General features: G+C 39.1%; 1 protein-coding gene across 1 annotated transcript; it reads left to right on the forward strand.

Annotated features, from left to right (window-relative positions):
* The first annotated feature begins 241 nt into the window (after positions 1-241).
* LOC113075411 (lamin-B2-like) lies at positions 242-10,942 on the forward strand. Its single transcript, XM_026248129.1, has 12 exons — positions 242-676; positions 2,552-2,688; positions 4,059-4,215; positions 4,292-4,417; positions 5,222-5,392; positions 5,464-5,589; positions 6,638-6,858; positions 7,580-7,817; positions 8,662-8,769; positions 8,850-8,969; positions 9,464-9,562; positions 9,645-10,942. The coding sequence occupies exons 1-12, from the start codon at positions 461-463 to the stop codon at positions 9,681-9,683; spliced, it is 1,758 nt and encodes a 585-aa protein (XP_026103914.1). The 5' UTR covers positions 242-460; the 3' UTR covers positions 9,684-10,942.
* The last annotated feature ends 5,475 nt before the right edge of the window (positions 10,943-16,417 follow it).

Here is a 16,417-nt window from a genome sequence, read left to right on the forward strand (position 1 = left end):
ATACCCTGTTCATGAATTATGAGCTACACACAAACGTACAAATACGGAGAAAACTTCAAAACGAAATATGAAAATACACAACGGGAAAAGGAAAGTTGCTAAGGCTCTTCGAAAAGTAAAAAAAAATTATAAAACCGTATAAAAATATCGAAGATTAAATATATTCCACATGGCGCTTTTTACGTGTCGGACTACATCTCCCATGAGCACTTGGGCTGATTTTTGGCGCGGTTTTACGTAAGCAGCGGCCATTTTCTCCTCACACCTCCGTTTCAAAGACAGCCAACCAGCTCTCGGACTACAAAACAGTTTCATTCAGAAACTCCTCAAACTAAAACTCCCGAACGCTTCCGGAGATCCGTTCCAAGCGCGACTCGGAGGCCGCTGCGTACACCGGGCCGAAGTTGAACTCGGAGGAGTGTTTATTTGAGCTGAAGTGGCTGTCTAAGCGTGAAGCGATATGGCGACCGCAACCCCGAGCCGCGAGAAGAGCCGCGCGTCGGCCGCGCAGACCCCGCTGAGCCCCGCGCGCATCTCGCGCCTGCAGGAGAAAGAGGAGCTGAGCGCGCTCAACGACCGCCTGGCCGTCTACATCGACCGCGTGCGCTCCCTCGAGCTCGAGAACGACCGGCTGCTCGTCAAAGTCTCCGAGAAGGAGGAAGTCACGACCCGAGAGGTAACTAACCGCGTTACCGAGCCGCTCCTTTGTGCTGCTTTACGGTCAATAAACCCGCGGAGCGTGTCATTTTCTCTTTTAAAGCTGCGAGGTGTCCCTTTTTTCTGTCTAAATGGACTTCTAGTTGATGCTGCTGTCGTTTAGCGTTCATTTTGTGCTTTTAATGTGTGTTTAAAACTTTTAAAGCCTGTTACACATTTTAAAAATCGCGCGAGGAAGTCATGCATTTTGACACAATCGAGCCCTGTGCTTTGAGAAACGTGCTTTGCGTAACTTAAGCAAATCCACGCACAAATCTCTACATTATTAATGCATGTAACGTTAACAGCGAATGTATGGGAGCTGTAGTAAACACTCTCAGGGAGTGGCCAGTAAACGGTGTCCATGTGTTTGTAATTAGTGCAATTTATTTTTCTTTTTGTGCACGCGTTGATCGCTTTAGTCACGCGCGCGCGTGTTAAAATGCACGCAAAAGCGCGTTAAACCGCTCTAAAGTGTGTGTTTAGTGTGTGTTTCGCGTGATTCCCGGACTTTGAGAGTTGTCCTGGCGTGCTTGGGCGTTTTCCTCAGAGTTTGGGAGTGGCCAGAAATGCTCTTTTCAAATTTGAATCTAATCTGCACCATCTGCTGCCTTTGTTTTGAACGGAGACCAGGTCAAACTCGACGCGAATAGAAAGACTTTGAATGCAGTGTAACATGCATTGGGACATGCACATGTTGTGGGTTTTCTTCTTTTAGGCAACATCTAAACTAGTCCACATTCAGTTGAGAAATACATATTCAAAAGTCTAATAACAGACCAATAAAAATTGGGTAATGTTCAGTCATGTAGTGTATTGATGCACGGTTTTCCTTTGTGACTATTAACAAAGCAGGCACGTGTATGAAGCCTAGTGTTTTATAAAACAGTTCACATTTTAAAAAGTCGTGCAGTTTATTCTAGCCTTTAGTCCGTTTTAGTTTTTCCTGGACAGATACGCAGGTTTCTGATGGCATGCCTCATTCCTCTTTGGGCATAAACTACAGTTATGTCTAGATTTGGTCACTTGAAAGCTGTTAAAATAAGTTATTCATCGTTCATACGTCAGGAAAAAGGTGGATGGTTTCACAAAACTGAAGTCAAATCATTCGGTTTTTAGTTCAAATTTGGAAACCATACAATTTGATTCAGATTAAGAGCTGCTCGTGATGCATGCATGTAGCATAATTGTTTGGATTGTGATTAAAATGCAGTGGTTGACTAATTTTAATACAAGGAGCACACAAAACCTTATTTTGTTTATATGAAGAGATTTCGTTGATTTTGGGCTTGTTTTAAAATTTCAATTTGGTTATGTTATTTACGTTATATTTAAATTTGGTTGTTTAGCCGATGCTTTTATCCAAAGTGACTTACAACAGAAGCAATCAAAACCAACAAAAGAGCAATAATATGCAAGTGCTGTATTATTATTATAGTGTTATATTTCATGTTCACAGAGAAATGTGCAGCATTTTGTCCAAGCATTAATAAAATTTGACAAAATATAAAAAAAAGTGAATCGAATCATGAGTTGAGTGAATCGTTACATCCCTAGTTTTAATGTTTATATTGCATTTATTAATGTTTTTCATTTTAGTGTTTGTACTTCAACTTAAAAATAGTATTTTCAAAGTGTTTTTTGTTTTGTTTTAGTACTTCAGCTTAACTTAAATAAAAAAAGAGTTAAGTGTTAAAACAAGTGCGTTTTCGTATTCTTTTTGCATAAACTTGAAAAGCTTAAGTTTAAAAATGGTTTGAGTTGATGTGTGTTTTTATTTCAAGCTGCCGTTTTTTTTAGTGCTGTTATTGAACGATAATGATTGTGTGTGTGTGTGTGTGTGTGTGTGGTTCAGGTGTCTGGGATCAAGGCTCTGTACGAGGCCGAGCTCGCGGACGCCAGGCGTGTTCTTGACGAAACGGCGCGGGAACGAGCCAAACTTCAGATCAATCTGGGAAAAGCCAGCTCTGAGCTCGAGGAGGTCACCCGCAAGTGAGTATCTCTAAAAACACACTGGTGACAGACACAAAGATCCTCTGTTAATTACCCATAATGCTTTAAGTCAGTGGTGGTCTTACACTTAAGTTAAGGCTTAACGAACCCGGCTCAGATCCGCTCCATCTGCTGCAGCAGGGTCGTCTCCACATTGGCTTCAGACGTGTGTTGGGTTGATCTGGTTGCTAATGTAAACAGGAAGTCTGTCGCCTGGTGCTGGTTTGTGTGGTGACTGTTTTAACCGCAGGAGTGTGTCACCGGCCCGTCTCTGTCACGCAGATTTCACCAGTTTTATCTGCACTCGGGGGGTTTTTCATCTATTTTAGCAGGACTGAGGAGATCTCGATCACGTCATACGAAACGTTAGCGGGGCTTGTGTTGTAGCAACTGAACAAAATACAAGAACTTATTTGTGGAGGGATTAAATGTTTTGTTCAGTGATGGGCTTGTAGAAACATGCCAAACCCAGCCCGGATTATTATTATTATTATTTATACACACTTCTATAGTGGGCTCAGTTTAATATAAATAGACAATAGTGTTATTTGTATAATTTTACTATTATGTACATGGTTTGCATTATTAAGATTTACATTACATATTTTTTAAATTAATGTCTTAATGTAATTCATACCTTTCTATTGCTAATGTTATTTTATAGTATGAAAAATACAGCATTGTTTTATTTATACAATCTATAAAGTTTATATAAAGTAATTTTTTATATAATAATTTGGTTATTTTATTGGTTATTTATATAACCTTTTTTTTTTTTTTTTTCTAAAAAAAATTGGTAATTTTTAACATTTTGTTTCTCTACCGTAACTTTTTTCTTGTAATTTAATTATCGCCCTAAATTGTATAACTTAATGTTTTTTATTCTTTTATACATTTACATTTAGTAACTTTTGCATATTTATATATATATATTTTTTTTACTGTAACTTGTTGATTTATATCATTTACATTTTCATAACTAAATATATATATTCTTTTTTTTTTGATAACTAATCCATTATTATCATATTGAATATTTGTTAAATTAAACGCTTAACTCTTTGGGATTAGCGAGATCAAACTCTTTTAGTCCACTAACATAATAAACAAATACTAAAGCATCTTTTATCGATCTCTGGCATCAATAAAATATTTTTATCAGACATTTTCTGTATCTTATGTTTAAAAACAAACAAACACGCAGTGTATTAAACCTGAACACAATAGATGTTGATGTGAAAAGACATTAGGAAGCACACTGAAGAGTAATAGATCAGTCATAATGAGTGTAATGCACTGAAACCCACTCCTAAAGATTGGTGTTGATCCTTTATTCACCCAAAGATCGTCCGTCTGACTTTGTTTTCCAGCTATAAGAAGAAGGATGGAGACCTTGCTCTGGCTCAGGCTCGGATCAAGGAGCTGGAAGCGCAGCTCAACAAGAAAGAGGCGTCTCTGAACACGGCTCTCAGCGAGAACAAGTCTCTCTCCGCAGACCTCGCCGACCTGAAGGCTCAGCTGGCCAAAGTAAGTCCCCTGCTGCTCCTTCAGCCTCCTGCGCTTCAGAGTAACCGAGGTGCTGCTCTCTCTCTCTTTGTTTCAGGCTGAAGACGCTCACGGCGTGGCCAAGAAACAGCTGGAGGCGGAGACCCTGATGAGGGTGGATCTGGAGAACCGCTGCCAGAGTCTGATCGAGGAGCTGGAGTTCAGGAAGAACATGTTTGAGGAGGTCAGTGCTGTACCATAGATAGATATATCGTTGTTTTAACCATGTGGGATTTGACGTTATCGAGTATATTGCGTAAACCAAACCAAACACGTCTACAGAGTGCACGCTAGTAGGTTTAAAATTATCACAAAATTCAAGATATAGGGGCAATAAGTAAATAAGTAATAAGTAAATTTAAGAGACTTGGGTTTAGACACCATATTGTCTGTTTTTGCGTTATTTCGACACTAAAAACAACGCCAAACACAGCCACCGCACTGTTTTGTGTCTCAGAGCGACTTGACGGTGTTTGTTCCTTAATGAATCGTTCGTTTAAATGATTCGGTTCAATCACAATGACTCACTTATTAATAGTGACTCACTGCCACCTACTGGCGGGTTTGGTTTCACTTTTAAAGTATTGCGTAATTAAATAATGTCAAATATCAGTGTTAAACCTGCTACGTATAATACATCTAAACATTGTGTGTGTAACGTCAGTTTAAATGCATTCGCGTCCTGCATTAAACCGTGTGTAAATGCGTCTAAATGCCACTTCAGATGCAGCTTCTGCGTTTCCTCCGCATTCGTTGTGTTGATTTGTCTACTGTCGATTCTGATTGTATTTGCTTGGTAGCATCGCAAATGTCTTGTTATTTTAATCGACTAATGACATTTTTAAAGAATTTGATTCGATAGATGATGCCATGTCAAAATAAAAGTCCCCAAAAAAGGCGTTCAAAATAAAAGTCCCACTTGCTTCAACATAAAAGTCCCACAGAACTAAACGCGAGCTGCTGATTTGAATGCTGTTGTGTGCTGCAGGAGATGCGTGAGACCCGTCATCGGCGTGAGAAGCGTACGGTGGAGGTGGACTCGGGCTTGCAGCAGGACTACGAGTTCAAGCTGGCGCAGGCGCTGCAGGATCTGCGCAGACAGCACGAGGAGCAGGTGCAGATCTACAAGGACGAGCTGCAGCAGACCTTCAGGGCCAAGGTCAGAAACACTGGCTTCACAAGTAACGCTGCTTTTGGGAGCGTGGTCTAACTGAGCTCTTCCCTCTGCAGCTGGATAACGCCAAGGTGTCGTCGGACATGAACGATAAGGCAGTGCTCACGGCCCGTGAGGAGCTGCAGGAAGCACACATGAGGATCGAGGGCCTGAGCTATCAGCTCAGTGCTCTGCAGAAGCAGGTACACACCACCTGCCGTGTCCTATATAACGATACAGCATCACTCGTAATACTAGTTCCTGTGCACGTCCTGATTAGTCAAGTGTGCGTGGTTTCTAGGGTGAATGTTATTTATACACTCGTGCACCAGTGACGCTATGACTAGAGTAGTTTCCATTTCAGTGCACTACTTGCGTAATAATGACTTGAGAGTGAACGTTTGCACTCGCATATGTGACCATGGGTCTTAAAAACAATTAAAAGGTTAAAGGTCATACTAATTAAGTTGTTTATTTCGTTAATGACAATTTAATACATTTTACAGCATATAGCTACCTTTTTAAAATCTCTTATTTTAATGATATATATTATAATTTTTATTTAACATATTTTTTATTATAATTAATATTTATAACATTATTTTTATTTTGTCATCAAGTGTATATTTACATTTTAAAATCTCTTATTTTTATGAAATATAATTGATATTTTGTTTAAATTTTTTTATTTATATTTATATATTTTTTTATATTGTCGAACTGTATAGCTTTTTATTATTTAACAATTTTTTGGAGTATTTTACATTTATAAATCTTTAATAGCCTAATAAAGATTATAATTTCATATTTATTGTAATATTTTAAGTGACTTATATTCAAGATTAAAAAAAAATTATGGATAGAAAAACGAATCCCGTTACAACTTATTGTTGTTTTTAAGAAATATAGTAGAATTAAGTTAAAAGTAATTGTGTTTATAGGGATACACATCAAGTTATGAAGTCATAAAGGCTATAAATTACATAATATTACATTTGAACTGTTTATTAGGGACAATAAATTACATACATTTTAATTTAGCCCCTACAGTTTTTCGAATCTGGGGCACATGTGCTTTTGGGAAAAAATGAAACCTTAAAATCTGCAGAAAGCCAAAGCTGATGTCTAAATGTCCAAGTTGAAACCTCTGTTCTCTCAGTAGTTTCACAGGAAAGCAGCACACACTGTTGTAACTCTGAGCTGAGGTGAATAGCATCCTGTCGTTCAGCACCTGTTTTTGTCCCTTCGCAGGCGTCTGCCGCCGAGGAGCGCATCCGCGAGCTGGAGAACATGCTGTCCAGCGACCGGGACAAGTACCGCCGACAGCTGGACGCCAAGGAGCGTGAGATGGCCGAGCTGAGGGAGGTCATGCAGCAGCAGCTCAACGAGTACCAGGAGCTGCTGGACGTCAAACTGGCCCTGGACATGGAGATCAACGCCTACAGGAAGCTGCTGGAGGGCGAGGAGGACCGGTGAGAGTCTAAAACACATGTCTGAGTCACTCGAGCCAGGAACAAATGACAGGAAGGCAGCCCAAGTGAGCATATTGGGCATCAGAGCGCATTTCTAATGTCTAAAGTGCTTCAAAACTAGCTTGAAAACCTAAGAGTGCTGTACCTTTTCTACAAATGGTGACTTTTTAGGCAGATTGTTAGCTTTTGAAACCTGTTCGAACACTCAGATTACTATGTTTGGACAAGCATGCGGCGTAAAACGCCATCGAGGTAGGAAGCTCACTGGGTTTTTGTGACGCATTTAAGGGAGCGATGCACACAAACAAGGTGTTTTTGAGTGTCTTGTGTTATGGCAGCTGGTTATTATCATCGTTCGTCAAACACACTTCACATTTTTGCGCTTCATTCTTGACATACTCGGTGCATGCGTGCTGGAGGAGTACGGTAGGTTGTAAAATGTCACGCTGGAATGATAATTATGTGTCTCGCTCGCGCGTGAGCGAACTGATAGCGGCGTTGTCGAAAGATGAGAGGTCAGAGCTCATTTAGCACACAGACTTGAAGACCGGGACGAGTTAAAGATAGTCTGCACTTGAGATATTTGGAGCACAGATGATAGGAAGGAAAGGTAAGATGACAGAGTAGTTTCACAAACAACCGTTTTCATGGTGCAGTTGCCCATTTACTTTTTGCTAACATATACAAGATTTAACACACACATGCGTCCCGTCTCCTGTAGGCTGAAGTTGTCCCCCAGCCCGTCCTCTCGGGTCACGGTGTCCCGCAGCACAGCGAGCAGCACCTCGATGTCTTCACGTAGCACCCGTGCCAAGAGAAAGCGCGTGGAGCTGGAGGAGGGGTCCATCGTGGCTCCTAAAGTGCAGATCAGTCAGGAGGCCGAGGCCACGGGCAGCGTCAGTGTGGAGGAGATCGACCTGGAGGGGAAGTCCGTGACCCTCAGGAACAACTCTGACAAGGTACGCTCGGGGAGGGGAAATAAACACAATTAGATTAGAAAGAAAATACTCTCAAGCGTCATTGCACTTGCAATTGCAATACATTAACTTTACGTTTTTTTTCTTCTGCACCTCAGCGGCACAAACACCAAACTTTTATTATATCTTTATACTGAAGGTTTTTTGTTATGGGTTGGTTCATATATCAGTCACCTGACTTTATAAAATTTTAAGCCTCAATGTAGTTTTTCCTGTATTTTCTTAGATTTTCTTATTGTTATAAATATAAACTTTGAATCTGGCTTAATTCATTAATGTCCTGGAAATATATGCATGTTAGCGCAAACTTAATTAGATAATGCCTCGTTTACATATTTAAACATAACATTTAAGGAAATGTAATCATTCAACTGGGGAAGTATGGTATGGAAGCACGTTTTCGCCACTGAATTAAAATATATTAATAATAGTTGCAACTTTTTATTTCATAATTCTGACTTTTTATTTTTCTTGCAATTGCGAGAGACTTAAGGCTTCTTCTTTTTCTCTCAATTATGTGATATTAACTAGCAATTATAACTTTTTTTTTTACACAGAATTGTGAGATGTAAACTCCCAGTTGTGAGTTATAAAGTCAGAAATATTAGGAGATAAACTTGCAATTCTGAGTTTTGTATGCCTCACAAAATTCTGGCATTTTCACACAATTGCTAATTTCTCAAAATTGTGAGTTACTGAAAGTCGAAATAATGAGAAGTTGTAATTACATTAAAAAAAAAAAGTTTATTCAATGGCAGAAACAGGCTTCAATGGTATGATGATGTTTATTAGCTAATGTTTTTTTATTTTTTTATTCCAAATTTAGGATCAATCTTTGGGCAGTTGGCGACTAAAGAGACAAATTGCCGATGGAGAGGAAATAGTCTATAAATTCAGTCCCAAGTTTGTTTTGAAGGCCGGCCAGACGGTGACGGTAAGCCAACAGGGCTGTATTTCATTTAGGTCCATCCTCGGTACATTGACTTGATGTTAAACTGTTGATTTCTGTGAAAGGTGTGGAGCGCCGATGCCGGCGTGTCCCACAGTCCTCCTTCAGACCTGCTGTGGAAGAGCCAGAGCTCCTGGGGCACCGGAGAGAAGATCCTCACCTTGCTGGTTAATTCCAGCGGAGAGGTATGAAGAATAAGATCTTATGTGACCCGGGAGCACAAAACCAGTCATAAGGGGCCATTTTATGAAATTGAGGTCTATAAATCGCCTCATTTTGAGCTTTCTATTGATGTATGGCTTTTTAGGATCGGACGATATTTGGTTGACATACAACTATTTGAAAATCTGGAATCTGAGGGTGCAAAAAATATTTAAATACTGAGAAAATCTCCTTTTAAAGTTGTCCAAATTAATAGCAATGCATATTACTAATCAAACATTAAGTTTTAGGTAGTAAATTTACAAAATATCTTAAATGAACATGATCTTTACTTAATGTCCTAAAGAATTTTGGCATAAAAGAAAAATCTATATTTTTGACCCATACAATGTGTTTTTGGCTATTGCTACAAATATACCCCAGCGACTTAAAACTGGTTTTGTGCTCCAGGGTCACATGTTTCTGGCTTTTCATTTCTTTTTGAATCCAATTATGAAACTTGAACGTTGGTTTCCAGGAAGTGGCGAAGCGAACCGTCACGAAAAGCGTGATCGAAATGGAGAACGGCGACGATGAGGAGGCAGACTTCGGAGAAGAAGATCTCTTCCATCAGAAGGTTAAAGAAGATCTTATTATAAAACCGCGATCTTGAGATGTTGAGTTATATCCTTAACCAAATCGTGTCTTTTTTTCCCCAGGGCGATCCAAGGAGACCCAGAGAATGTGCCGTCATGTGATGGAGCCGCACACCTTTAGTATCTTCCTTCCCACCATTCAGTCTTTTTTTTTTATTTTTTGTAGAGCCACTACTTTTGTATTCTTCAAATCATGAGTTCATAATGCCCCTCCCTCCATCCTTTATTTGTACGGACCTCAATTGTAAAGCCAGTTAATCTTGAGCTGCGATGCTATTTCGACATCCCATTACGTACCGTTGGCGAATGCCATCCGAGAATGAGTCAACCGGCCAGAAATCAGAGAGTATTTGTGCGAGCCGGTGACTAACGAATCTGCATATTCACGTCAATGAATCATGCACTTTCTGATCACCGTGGGGTTATGAATGGGGAATTATTATTGTTCTGTAGTGCACTATAGCCCGTAACTGACAGCTGTGCTTAGCGTACATTGTTTTTGTGCTTCGCCAACCAGATGAACAGGGTGGAAACTAAGCTAGATTGTTCTAAATGACCGTCTAAACGTCATGTTTTGATTCATGCTTTACATAGTATTATGTATGTTTGAATCAGAGAGCCATTTTTGAGATCCCTGCTCAACCTAAATACATAACACACACAAATGTTAACCAGAATGGTGCTTTCTGATGAGTACAATGTAAAAAGACTTTGAGAAGCTACTCAATTCAGTATTCAAAGGAGTTTGAGTTCATTTAAATAGTCAAAACATTTTCAGTTTATTCAAATATTCAGTTTGAATGTAGTGTTGAATGTTAAATTTGAATGAATTTAGCATGCGAAAAAAGATTCTGCATTGAAATTGCATCTGAATTTTACAAAAGCACAGATGCTTGTGCAGATTAACCAAAGAAATGGACGACGAATGAAACCAATTTGACTTCTCAAATTTCCCTTTAGTTCATGCTTGCTTTGTGCAATTTGCAAACATGAGACTGAATAAACTAAATCCTTTTAGTTGTCGAATCCAGTGAGTAATCTGCATCCATCCACCCTGTCGATTCTGTTGCATTTTACGTTTTAAAACTCTTACTTTTTATTTTAAATGTTTCTCAGACCATTATGCATGCAGATAATATTTTTTATAAGAAACTGATCTGAGCTCTAGGGTTGACGTTTAAATTTTTCAGACAACCTGCGTAAAACTGTAGTTTGTTTTTTTTAGCTACAATCGTATATTTTTGATGGTTTTTTCCTCAGGATTTTTAAAACCCTAGTTCACAAGAATCTTATTAAATGCATTTAAAATTTACATTATACGTCTTATAAATTTGTGAATATATACAATGCAGTGTGTAGAAGAAGAAAAAAATTGACCTAGAAAATATTTACAATTTTTCTTTTGTACGTTAATGCAGCGCAGAACTATTTTGTTATTTTTATGGGGTTATCATTATCTGCATGTTTAATTTTTAGGGTTCTTTTCAAGGTTCTGCAAGAACGAATTGTTTGATAATGTTTCAATTGGGGCGCACAGAATTGTGTAAAATCTAAGTGAAATTAAGCTCAAGTAAAGTTGTATTTGTGTACATTTGTTACTTGGCCTCTGAGCTAATAAAATCTTACCTTTTTTGTTTAGATTTAAACATCATGTGATATGAATGGAAACTGTTTTCTTTGCCAAACACGTCCACATCTGTGAATTAAAAATTTAGCTTCTTTTAGTTACATACACTGTTTTCGAGAGGAAAGTCATTTCCTTGTTCTTTCAGGTTTTATTAGACAGGGCTGTGACTTGTGTAACGGATACAATGTGCTTTGGTCTATTTAATAGGCGATGAAATTGTCAATCCGTTGTAATAATCTACAGGATTGTAAAAATTGCTATTTGAACTACCATCAAAAGCACACAAACGTGAGTCTAAGGCTGTAAAATTGAGCCATAAATTGTGAACTATGAATCCAATTTGTTGGGGGGTAAATTGTACGAAGACTTTTGAAGGCCTACAAGAGGAGGGCGCATGCCAAAAGTGTCTCATTAATTGTGTTCTATTTTACTTTGATTTGTCTTTTTGTATGCAATATCCAATAAATGTTTTACATATTAAGTTGTGCCATTGTTGAACTCTGAATGACTCTGCAAAACACTGCCTGGCTCTAAAGTAAACAACTTTTTTTCCCCTTTTTTTTTTTGTAGTTGGAGGACGGTAGATGAATGCAATGAAACACTTGGCTGTAGTTTTAAACATGGTTAAAGGCTTTTAAGCACTTTGCTTAGTGTGCTAAGGAACACTCACTTTTTACACTGTAAAGTTAGCCTCTGTGGATTATTTGGGTTTTTATTTATAAAACGGGGTGGAACAGCAGGTAAGTTTTAAAATTAGAGCTGGCTTATTCACCTATTTATTTTTATAATATGGAAGCAAAGGATCAAGATGGTAATATCAGTTTTACACGGTTTAAATAAAACTCCAGTCTTGCTGATATATGGCACAATCTACAGAGATCCTGTGACATTCAAATTGAGCCTTCTACGTGAATTATTCATGTGTGTATACATGCAAGGATCTATGTATTGCAGTTATGAATAATTCAGGAAACTGCTGTTTATTTGAAATACGCAGATACACCAAACACTTGCCGTAGTTAAATTAAGTCATTGCAAATAATATACTTTATACGACATACATCCGAGGATCAATCAGTTGTTTATCTGTTGTGCATTACTGTCTGATCTAGTTACTCTTTACCCACAAGCCAGTTCACCACTAGAGTGCACCATACTCCTAAAGTACATGTTTTCCAACGTTTGATCACTCGGTGGATGACACATGCGATATCTCTGCCTGTTTTTCTTTCTGTTTTCACTCTGTGACCTCTGTATGTCGGGGGCTGTTTCCAGCAACGCCTCTGAAAACTGTAATATTACGTTCTTCACACAGACAGTGCTAGAAAAGAGATCAACAGCTCGTCTTCAGTGTTCCAGAAGAAAAGGGCTTTCGGTTCCATGCGTGGTGTGTTTGCACCAGACTGCCCACGCACACCTCAATTTCTGCTCTTGCCGCTGTCTCTCAGTCATTAGTGTGCTGAGCCACTGCCTGCAGGAGCAACCCGGCCATCTAGCCCTTTCTGTTGTGCCTGCAGTGAGGAAGGGTCTTTCTTCCTCCCACCCACCCCCAATCAAACAAATGCTGGCTGTGGCTCCCACCCACCCACCGTTTCAACACCCACACTCTGTGCGCTGATAGCCAGAGAGTGTTAAGTACTCTGCGTTGACATGTACCAGGCGACTCTAACAGTAAACAAATCAATGGAGGAGTCTGTACCATTGCTTGTTAGATGCACAGACTTTACTATGCACTGTTAAAAATAAGGAATCCAAACTTGATTCTTTAAATCCAGCCCTGGTCCAACACACCTGCCTGTAATTATCAATTAACCTTGAAGACCTTGACCTAGCTCTCCAGGAGAAGTATTAGAGACCCTTGCAATTGATTAATCATTTTGGGTTTCCCAAAGAACCGCTGATCTAATGAGCTCTTTGCAGGGGTGTACAAACTAGGTCCTGGACGGACACTGTCCTGCAGAGTTTGGCTCCAACTTGCCTCAACACATCTGCCTGGAAGTTTATGGTATGCCTAATAAGACCTTGATTAGTGGTTTCAGGCATGCATAATTGGAGTTTGAGTTAAATTCTATTATCATTTAGTATCATTGTTGTACCTTGGTACCACATCCAAACAGCATAGTAGTACCATTGTATTATCCTACAGTGTCAAAAATAAAGGTTTCTAAAGGGGCTTTCACAGCAATTTAACAGAAGAACCATTTTGGTTTCCCATTTCAGTAAACAATTCTTAATAGAACTTTTGAAGAATGGAGGTGTTCCGCGGATGTTAAACGTTCTTACCAATAATGAGTATGGCCCTGTGTGATGTCATAAAGGGTGGAATTTCTTTTATGGCCAGTTCTCCCAGAAACTGTGTGTTATGTCCCCTTTAAGTACTATGTGTGTACTATGTGAAGTTGCAAGGGTTAATCCATAGTGGCACTGTGCTCGTTTTATTTGTGAGTGCACGTCCAACGTCCAATTACTTGTTAATGCCAGCTGAAGCGAAAGAACATCTGAGCCTTTTAGTTGACTGCCAGCATCTTGCTGCAAATTGCATCAAAAATTCAGCTGAATGCTATTGTGTTGTGACTTTGTCACATTCCTACAATTGTCCAGTTTGAACACCCACCACCCAACTGACAGCACCCCCACTGCGAGTGAGAATGGGGCGTCTTTCACCTGCTGTTCGCCAACAAAACAACACAGCGAAACACTATTTCACAATCCCATTCATTATTCTACCCTCTCCCATTTCACCTGGTGCTCTCTAACCTTCAGTGCTATTGACAAGTTACTGTTAATTATGTATTCCCTCAATAAAGGTCATCTAAAAGGGATTTTTCACACATTAATGGCATTTTTTATCCAGTGGGCTTTCAAATACCCTGAGCTTTGCACAACCAAATGCCTCTCACAGATTGCATTTTGGTCCCAAAGGTCCAATTTCAGACAGCCTATCTCTTAAAGGCTCAATATCAGAAAATAAGACCAATTTCTTCTAAATCTAAATATGAACTTAAAATTGGGATCCCATAATCTCCAAAAAGAGGACCGGGAATTAATTTAGGACCATGAATCAAAATGCATTGGTTATTCAACCATAAAATTCACTGCAGCAGCAGCACAGTGCTAAAAATAGCTGGACTCGAGAGCATGGGGCGAATTGTGCCATTGTCACTGTGGACAGTTCTCCTGTTGAGAAAGTTCGCCGTGGACACACAACACAACAGTATGCTAACCTTTTTCACCTGCTATCACAACATGCCTTGGAACTCGCTGCCATGCTAAGAACTCTTAAATGAATCTCCATAACCTAGATTCATATTTCCTTAATTTTCATTGTATTCCCTGGAACAGCACTTAACCACTTTCCGCTCCATTGCACAGTAAATCCGCCCATGTCTTCTGTTAAGACGAAGTCTTCAACTTTTTTCACCTTGAGAGAGAAAAACCCTCCCTGTATGACAGTGGAAGTTAAAGAGTTTGTGTCAGGCCAAGTCAAGTCATGCAGACTCCAAGTCTTAATGATGAAGTAAACTAACTATGATTTTAGTTTCAACAGGTTTCGCTGGTACATTGACATTCGACATCCTAAAAGCAGTTCACAAGTATTTTTCTAGCTATTTTTATAAAACATGTTTGGATGCACACATTTTCCATGCGCACACAAGAGAGTTTATACTGTAGTTTCGATTTAACATGTTATTTTTATTTTTTTTTTACTTTTAAGTATAATTACATAAGGACCCAGAGAACATTGACATTAAGGTCTGGAAATAATGCATAAATAATGACTCTTTACAAACAGTGCTCCCTGTTTATCCCTGGCTGGACAAACACATTCTCATCCCCCAAACTAAAAGAGCAACGGTTTGATAGAGCCACACTTCAGAGGAAATCCACCTGCAAAAGGCTTACTTGTAGCTGTCTCGGCGTATTAAGATTACAAGACAGTATTTTTACACTAAAACTTGCATCAGCTCTACGCTTACACAAAAAATGTCAATGCTGAGAAATGAAAGGGAATTTGGAGGTTCTGATTTGATCAAAGGTGGTACTTCACCTCAAAGGAATGAAAAGCACTGATTCACAACATTTTTTAATCTTTTAAAATGATTAACCTGTAGCTAACAGAGAACAAAAGAGACCTGGAACAAATTAACTGTCCATCTGTCTAAAGAAAGTCTGTTTCTTTCTTTTTTAATTGTTGCAGCAGAGTGTGTGTGGGAGGGTGGATGGATGTGTAGAAGATCTTGTGCGTTTGTAAAGGGGTCTGAATAAGTTCCCATCATTCATAAACAGAAATACATATACCAGTAGTCTTTTAACAGTTGGAAGCCAGCAGTCATTTAGTATATGTTTTTATCCGAGCGACCCTGACATCCAACAATTCTGACGTTTACTTACCATGGTGTCAATCTGTATTCTTTGCATTAGAATTCATTCAGAATATGACGTTAGTGCACTGCCATAAAGTTGAAGAATGGATTTAATACAGTGTAAGACATCTGGAGCACTTCTGTGATTTCTCATTTTTGGAGCTTAACTTTAAAAGTAATTCTCTTGATGGGGAATATAGCCACACATTGACAACATCCACACTCCTTAAATGGGTTTTTCGGGGGATGAAATTGAAACGTGTAGACTTGCAAAACTCGATCACCCACCATGAATCTAATCAAACTTGAATTTTACCACAGCAAACACTGCGTGACAGAAGGAAATCAAACTGACACCAGAATAATACTCACATCTGCTCAGAAGCTCTAATCTAAAACAAAACAAAAAAAAAATTATGGTCAAAAACAGATTCGTCTTGACAAAATACAATGCATAATGTATTGGTATGAAAATGATAACACATTAAGCACAGCAGGTTGCTGTGCAGGACAGCTTTCTCCCGTCGAGTTTGTTGTGAGTGTATGATTTTAAATTGGTGCAAACTGTGTCCTTTAGTGCCCTACCATGCCTCTGACTTTATCATGCCGCTGTCTCTAAGCCTTAATGACTGTTGTGGTGCCTGCTGTGCCGGAAGGTGAACAATGGGGTGAACGCCTGTGACATTCACTGCAAAGGTCTCACAAAATCTGGGTCATAATCTATAGGAGCTGCAGGTAATTAGGTGATACAATCTTTGGGATTGTGGAAGCCCAGGGACTGAGCATTTTCATATTAGTAATCTGAGTACAGGCATCTAGTCCGGTGTTTCCTAACCTGTTTTGAT

Source organism: Carassius auratus, unplaced genomic scaffold (assembly GCF_003368295.1).
Source record: "Carassius auratus strain Wakin unplaced genomic scaffold, ASM336829v1 scaf_tig00017056, whole genome shotgun sequence".
Lineage (NCBI taxonomy): Eukaryota > Metazoa > Chordata > Actinopteri > Cypriniformes > Cyprinidae > Carassius > Carassius auratus.